Source organism: Pseudoliparis swirei, chromosome 11 (genome assembly GCF_029220125.1).
Source record: "Pseudoliparis swirei isolate HS2019 ecotype Mariana Trench chromosome 11, NWPU_hadal_v1, whole genome shotgun sequence".
In the NCBI taxonomy this organism is placed as follows: Eukaryota; Metazoa; Chordata; class Actinopteri; order Perciformes; family Liparidae; genus Pseudoliparis; species Pseudoliparis swirei.
Genome location: NC_079398.1, coordinates 13,701,285 through 13,709,590, shown reverse-complemented (window position 1 = coordinate 13,709,590; position 8,306 = coordinate 13,701,285). Strand labels below are relative to the sequence as shown.

Below are 8,306 nucleotides of genomic sequence, written 5' to 3'. Positions count from 1 at the left end.
ACTGCTATCCCACCGGAGGTAAAGCCGACGGCCCCCAGAACAAAAGGAGCCGCGACCACTGCTACCGCTGCACATGGACCACCATGTGTTGTTAAGTGCTACTTTGTCAAAGCCACTTTAAAAACGGATCATGCATTTACAATAAAACAGATCAAATGAGAGGGAAAAGTAAGCCCAGTTATTTCATGAAGGATGTTCAAAGTCTTACCTGAGCCTCCCCCAATAGCCAGGAATGATACTGAAACACAAGATGAGAACCGAAATCAACATTTATACTTCATCTGGCATCAGGCACATGCAGACATTTTGGGGGGCAGGTGCTCCAACCAAAAAAAAAGGGCACCCATCGGCAAAATGATTTTTCTATTGATCGCTGTAACTTGAAGTTAAGTAATTGGTTGCTATAGCAACACCTGAAACACATTGTGCTGTGAGAAGACATGAGAGCTGAACAAAATGACATTTTTTTCTATTAACATTACAATTTGTTTTTATTTAAAAAATGATAGGAGCGAAAAATACCATATAATAAACAACTTTACAACCTCGACCTCTTGGGAAATGCGGGAAAATGCCAGGAAATATTAAACCTTGTGTGCAGCCAGTGAGGTACGTTCTTTATGTTTTATGTTCATGTTTTTGTCGCGCATATTTCTGTCAACTGTTTTTATGCAATGTCAACGCCAACCATTTTGTTAAATGTATTTGTACAGTTCGACGGTGGATTGTGAAGGTGGATGTGACGGAGGTTGTGAAGTCCGCCTGCATCCAATAAATCTATCAGTAACACAAGAACGACGGTGGCGTGTAATTCCTGGAGGGAGTGATAACATTAATATCATATATATATATATATATATATTTACTAGGGCTGGGCACGTTAACGCGTTAATCTTGCGTTAACGCATCAATTAATTAACGCCGACAATTATTTTATCGCGCGTTAACGCAGGTTTTATTATTTATTTTATTATTGTAAAAGTGTGTTGCTCACAGGCTTTTATTTTGTAAAAGTCTGCTGATTGCTGCGGAACCGGAAAAGAAAGTCATTCGCGGTTTAACAAACATGGAGAATCTCAACAAATGACGGCAGGTATGAGACGCCCTCAAGACACACATCACACGGAGAATACACGAGTTGTATGAAAAGGAGAGGACTGCAAAAGCGACAGCTTTACAACGTGCACCCTGTTGCTCTCACTGGGGACGACTGGACATCGGGTGACCAGACGTCCTCTTTCCCCGGACATGTCCTGCTTTTGAGCCCTAAAAAATGCGTCCGGCAGGGATTCCAAAAACGTCCGGGATTTTGCTTCGTCGGATATTTGTGTTTCTCTGGGTTTTCATAAACTAGTATTTACCCCTTACAAGTTTTGGAAATGGTATCTCCCAGTATAGAGAACAGTCATTGGTCGACCGATCTCAGGGTTGCCAGATACACAATAATTATCCTCCAAATACAACCATTTTGAGCCTTTGATACGATACTTCACCATTTCAATTCAATTCAATTCAATTCAGTTTATTTGTATAGCCCAATTTCACAAATTACAAATTTGTCTCGGAGTGCTTTCTATGTGGATTTAACTCTTGGTTTGTGGATTTATATGTATTTATTTGTGGATCGCAATGCATGGGTTTGTGGAACGCTACACACATGCGCACGTATTTTTGAGACTTCCTTGCCGTGGCTTAACTCTTAAATCCCGCGTTTTTTTAAACATAGAACTATCTGTAGCCAATCAAATGTCGCCTTCATTATCAACCAATCACACGAGCGCCATTCGCTTCATTCCCGCCTTAGAGGGGCGGGGCTTATCTCAGTGTCTTGACTGCTGCTACTCTAGTCTCGCTGGAAGCTGCAGTCTTTCATCCAGAGTCGGTGAAAGTCACCGAGCTGTGTGAGCCTATGGGTGATGTTATGACTTATGAACACAAACACGAGGGCGTTAGATGTTCCGACGTGTGAGAGTGTAACACCCTGTTAATGTTGTGTCTTTTGTGAGAAAGTTCAAATAATGTGTTTTACCTGCTGCCTCCACCACACTTCCTACTGCCACTCCTTCCTTGTTAGCGACTGCATCAGCCTCTGCTCCCACAGCAGGAGCCAGGGCAACAGCAACTACTGCACATGGGCAACACAGCAGAGAGAGCTTTGTTGTTCATGGTATTATTATTTGTCAGGCCACTTTAACAGGATCATGCATGATACGTTTTGCATGTAAACGGCACTTCACATTCACGTCTGTTTAAATTAGTTGAAAAAGTAAACACAGTTGATCCATGAAGGCTGTATTAAGTCTTACTTGCTCCCACTACCCAGGCTGCAGCCGTCACTGAAACACAAGATAAACATCGGGATAAACCTTTCCAGTTATTTTACTAAATCAACGACATTTGGCATATCATTACCTATTTTTGTTATAAGAAAAACCTATATTAATAAAAGTATCAGTATTTTCAAATGACTCTAAGTATTGTCAAAGAACGGTGATACTCACAAAGGTTCATGTCGAGAGAGAGCGAGCGCGATCACTGGCAGTGGCGAGCCTTGAACTGGGCTGGTTTTATATTACTGAAGTTGAGTTAGGTAACGCTTCTTTGAAATCAAAACTACCCGGTGCCAATATGGTACCGGTTCCAATACAAGCGGTATTACACGGACCGAAACGCAACGCACATTTCGGTGCTTCTTTCCGGTGCCTGAGCCGTTTGAAATTGAAAAAAACTATTGTTGTGAACTTCTCTGGTGACTCCGCCCTGTCAGCAGGTTACGATAGCCTCTCATATTTAACTTTGACAGCGGAGGCTGCGCCGTGTGACTGCATGAGCCCGTGTGGAGCACACCAGCGTCAGGCTGGGCGCATGGGGAGACCGTCACCGGTCCCCCTGAACACGGGGAGACCGATTATGACGAGCAGCCTGAACTCAGATTAGTACAGGAACGTTGATTGCAAGTCTTGCATTCATAAAAGTAGCCCAAGAAATAATAAATTAGCCATTATAACCATGCTTAAGCTAGCTCGTAGCTAGCGCTAGCTACGAGCGTGACAGTCTGCTAGCAGATGTGTTGGTGTCCAGCGGTCCCGGCTGTATACCCGGTGTTACCGGGAATATAATGACGGAGGAATAAAGACCGTGGGGCGTCACTTTGTTTCAGTGGAACTCTCGCTGTCAGAAGCAAAACTTTATTTGTCACGTGTGTCGAAGGTTGGGAAAAGATGACCAGGACGGCAAAGTAAAATTCAAAACAAAGTGGATTTAATTCAGTGTGGTAGAACAAAAAGTCCAAAGACACAAAATATTTAACGTGCAGCACGGGCCAGGATGAAGTCAGCTCAAAGCATCGTTCAATAACAGACTGGAGTTCTCCAGGAGAACATGACTCTTTATATCTTTAAGAGCCAGCGTGACTAGATAATATAGATGGAGACGTCACTCGGTTTAATCTTTGTCCGTCTCATCGTTGGAGCTCAGGGTGGAGCTCAGGGTGGTCCCACCCTCTGGCCTCACGACAGCAGCAGTGGTTGGTTAAAACAGATGGAGGTGTTCCTGGTTTAGACTTTGAACACCTTCTGATGGAGCTCAGGGTGGTCCCACCCTCTGGGCTCACGATCTTCTTTCCATCATCATAATCAGTGTGTGTTTGTATGTTGTTCTCCATCTAAAGCAGGAGCTGTGCAGTTTCTTTAATATAATAGAAACTAAAAGGCATTGAAACTATCTGTTGCTTTCATAAACATATTCTTTGACGGTGACAGGTACGGCTCTTATTAAATCTCAATTCTACGACTGAGCGGTCAGGGTGAGGTCAGAGCCAAGGGTTGCACAGAGTTCCTGATTATCTTCCCTGTGTGGATGTATCATCTTCTGGCCGAGGTCAAGAAGTGTTTGTACCTACAGTATCTGTGCTTCTTATCCAGCAGTGTCAGTATGTTCCATGTGGGTGAGCATGAGTATGAGCTGTTCTCTCTGGTCAGAGCCCTAATGCCATAGGACAGGGGTGGCCAACCCGCGGCTCGCGAGCCTCATGCGGCTCTTTAACTAGTTTCATGCGGCTCTTCAGGAGCTGTCACATGACATGCGTCAAAAATGCTTGGCTGGCGCTGTCATTCACTCCCCCTACAGCTAGATGGCACACTGACCATGTAAGCCTGGTTGAGTGACGTCAAACGAGCGACGAGAGAATCTTTGGTGTGCCATCATTTGTGTTGTAAACAATTTCCGTCAAGTTACCTCTTGAAATGGCAGGGGAAAAAGCACAGCCAAACGAAAATATGAAGAAGAACACAGGACGTTTTTGCCAGAGTGGGAGAGTTTATATTTTTTTGTTAAACGTAATGGCAAGCCGATCTGCCTTATATGTCACGCAGCATTAGCGCATTTCAAAGCTTCAAATCTTCAGCGTCACTTCAGCTCACTCCACCCTAACATCGAACAGGAATTTCCAAAAGGGGCGGAACTTCGCAAGAACAAGTTGGTCGCTTTGAAAAGCCAGGCAGAAAAGCAGGTACAGTTTTTCATCATGTTGGTGTGTGACATTTACAATAAATCTGGCTGATCAGAGGTGCGTGTGCGCGCGCACACATATGTGTATGATGTGGCTCTTTGCGGTAACACAGTAAAAAAATGTGGCTCTTAGTCTCTGACTGGTTGGCCACCCCTGCCATAGGAGGACACAAGGTTTGGTGCTTCGGGGCCTTAATGCAAAGTGAGGGACATGGGGTACTATGTATGCATTTTTATATTCTTAACACGTGTCATCTTCAGTACCTCTGATTGGTTGTTCTCTTTGCCCATCAACACAGTGACAGGATTAACCCTATAAATCATAAGAGTGATATTACAGCATGTAAAGCATGCAGCTATAACTGGATCAATATCACTGTAATTGGAGCAAAATCCCTGTTATTGGATCAATCAGCCCAGAATATAATAAAAAGTAATAAAAAGAAGAAAAAGTTTTTTTAGGTCATAAAGTAATACAAAATAATGAAGTACGATAAAGAAAAAGTAAAAAAGTAATGAAAATTTAAAAAGTTAAAAAATAATAAAGTTATAAAAAGTAATAAAGTTCTGTTTTAGGACTAGGTTTTACAATCCCTGATTGATTGATTTGCACTCCTGAGATGTAAAGTGGGTTGGCGCAGACATGCAAGGTGTTTCCTTGTAAGGGTCATGGTGCCGTCTGTGGGACAAAAGGGTTAAAAGCCTCATTGGAGTCATCAGGTGGGCACCCTCCATCTCCGGTGTTTCGATGATAGGCCCACAACACCTGGCGTCCCAGATATGCCCCCCTCTGCTTCAACCCTTCTGTGCCACAGATGCTATTTTGGGGCCCAGGTGGCGTCTCTCCTCTTCACCCACAGCCACCGGCTTGCCCACTCAGCAGCGCTTGAGAGGGCTTTGATGGCTTGGCGTTGGGCTTGGCCTTGAATTCCCAAATCCCCAAGCAGCCTGGTAGTTGTCTTTCCAACAAAGCCTCTGCAGCCGACTTCCACTGGGCAAACTTTGGCTTTCCAGCCACGTTGCTCAGCATCAGCTGCCAGCTCAGCGTACTTAAGGCTCTTTCTTTCGTAGGCCTCCTCTACAGCGTCCTCCCAGGGTACAGTCAGCTCTACGATGTACACCTTCTTAGTTGAGGAGGACCAGAGCGCACGAGGTCTGGTCTGAGGTTCGTAGTGGCGATCTCTGGTGGAAAGTAGAGCCTTGGACTCAGATCCACCACAAGCCTCCAGTCTCGCGCTGCTCCCAGCTGACCGAGGTCTGATGTTGTATTGGCCTTGGTTGGCTTTGCACCTTCACAGACAAAACCTCTTGCAGATGTAGGACGGGATGATGGAGGTAGGCCATTGATGGTTGTTCGTCTGGTCTCCAGCATAGCTGCAAGGCACTTCAGCACTTGGTTGTGCCGCCAGGTGTAACGGCCTTGAGTCAGGCCCGTCTTGCAGCCAACCAGGATGTGTTTAAGGTTTGCTGGAGACGGGCAGAGTGGGCACGTTGGGTCTTCTCCGTACCATTGTTGAAGGTTACTGGGAGATGGCAAGACATCATACGTTGCTCGTAAGATGAAGCTGGTGTGAAATGCTTCCATACTCCACAGTTCCTTCTAAGAGAACTTCCTTCTCTCAACACCCTCCCACCTCATCCACTGTCCCTGTTTCGATTGGAAGACAGCCTTTGCGCACCTTGTTGCCTGCTCTTGCCAGCGCACCTCCTCAACGACCAGACCTCTGCGCTGAGATGGAGCTGACTTGTGCCACGATGGTCTGCTCTCTCCGAGGCCAAAGCCTCCTCTCCCCTGTTGCACAAAGCCAACAATGTAACGATGCCTTAGGTCTGCCTTTGCCTGCTGTGTAGCTGCGCTTGCAGTCCATTTCCTTCCGGTCGCCAGAGTAGGAGCTGTTTGGGCTACAAATGGATCACGGGATTCTGTTAGTGTCATTTCCAGCCTTACTTTGGAGCACTTGAACTCCTCTGTAAGACTGGACACAGGCAGCTCCAGAATGCCTCTTCCATACAGCCCTATGTTGCTGAAGCACATGGGAAGACGCAGCCACTTTCTGGCAAACGAGCTGATCAACCTCTCCAGTTTTTCAACCTTGGAGATAGGGACCTCATAGATGGTAAGAGGCCACATCAGCCGGGGTAGAAGACCGAATTGAAGGCACCAGAACTTTAACCTGCCAGGAAGCAGGGACTTGTCGATACTCTCGAGGCCGCAGATTGTGTCCTGCCTAAGCTGGTGCACTTGATCTTTGTCCTTGAGGTTGGCATCGTACCAGCACCCTAAGCTCTTCACTGGCTTCTCCAACACTGTTGGTATGGGTTCCTCGCCAATGAAAAAGCGCTGCTCTGACAGCTTGCCCTTGACGACTGATATGCTCCTGGATTTGCTTGGCTTTATCTTCATCCGGGCCCACTCGATGTTCTCCTAGAGCTTTTTCAGCAGTCGCCTTGTGCATGGCATGGTTGTTGTGAGTGTGGTCATGTCATCCATGTACGCTCTGATGGGAGGGAGTCGAAGACCAGCTTTGAGCTGCTGACCTCCTACCACCCATCGGGAGGCTCGGATGATGACCTCCATTGCCATGGTGAAGGCCAGAGGGGAGATGGTGCATCCTGCCATGATCCCTATATCCAAACGCTGCCATGCTGTGGTGTACTCCTTAGTTGTGAGGCATAGCTGGATGTCCTGGAAATAGGATTTGACAAGAGTGGTGATAGCCTGTGGGATGCTGAACAGGTCAAACGCAGTCCACAAGAGACTATGAGGAACAGAACCAAAGGCGTTGGCGAGGTCCAAGAACACGACATGGAGATCTCTTCCCTCCTTTTTGGCAGCTTGGATTTGATGCCATATCATGTTTGTATGCTCCAAGCAACCAGAAAAGCCTGGAATCCCTGCTTTCTGCACTGTTGTGTCGAGAATGAAGTAATAAAAAAAAGAAAACAATTATAAAAAGTAAAAAAATTATAAAAAGAAATAAAGTGATTAAAAGAAGGGAAAAAACTAATAAAGTAGCGAGGTTCATTCTAAACTACGATGAAAAACAATTACAGTTACTTACCACGTAATTTAGTTGGTATGAGTCTGCGTTAATCTTGCTGCATCTGGTCAGGTCACAGTCTGCGGCTACTTCGAGGAGAACATGTCTTAACCTGTTATGTCCATGTATATCAACAGCTGATGGAAATGCAAGTGGAGAATTTAGTAAAAACTTTTAAACCAAGATATGAGCCAAGTCATATCTAATGGCCGAATACATACATTTTTAATTCTCCATCCTTTCATCGATATATGATGACCGACTCTAAAACATCTTGATGTGATATCAGTGACAGCGGCACTGCTATATGAAAAGTGTCGGTGGCAGCAAAGCCTCCTCAGAGCCTTTATATTGTGTTTAGAGGAAACAGAAGCTCATCTTCTCTTTACAAAAGGTAAGATGCTCATTATCTGAATTATTTTCTGTTGAACTAATAACTGCATTCACATTAAGTTTGAATTATCTCAACATTTCATTTCACTTTAACAGCCACACATTCAGAGTCAGTGGAATTTGTTTGTAGCACAGTATGAAACACTAGAATTATCGCCAACAAGTCAAGCTGCAGTGTACCTCCAGGTCACAGTGACCGTGACCTCTGACAACCAAATTCTAATCAGTTAATCCTTGAACCTTGAACCCAGACGGACGTTTATGCCACATTTAAAGAAATTCCTTCCAGTCATTGCTTAGATGTTGCATTCACGACAATGGACGAGACAGATGAAAGACGCACGATGAATATATTACAATGCA

At 45.1% G+C, this 8,306-nt stretch overlaps 1 protein-coding gene and 1 long non-coding RNA gene across 3 annotated transcripts; both read right to left on the bottom strand.

Annotated features, from left to right (window-relative positions):
• Positions 1-1,706: 1,706 nt before the first annotated feature.
• On the bottom strand, positions 1,707-2,605 carry LOC130201718 (uncharacterized). 2 transcript variants are annotated; one of them, XR_008833235.1, is made up of 4 exons: positions 2,502-2,605; positions 2,307-2,336; positions 2,030-2,125; positions 1,707-1,907 (listed from the first exon to the last, which is right to left on the bottom strand). It is a non-coding gene; the product is annotated as an uncharacterized LOC130201718 (long non-coding RNA). The 2 variants fall into 2 exon arrangements; XR_008833234.1 differs by having other exon boundaries at positions 1,707-2,125.
• A 2,722-nt stretch (positions 2,606-5,327) lies between these two features.
• Positions 5,328-7,366, bottom strand: LOC130201658 (uncharacterized). The gene is given in 2 exon segments (XM_056426744.1): positions 5,328-5,799; positions 6,189-7,366. Coding segments are annotated over 2 exon segments (1,650 nt in total).
• Positions 7,367-8,306: the final 940 nt, after the last annotated feature.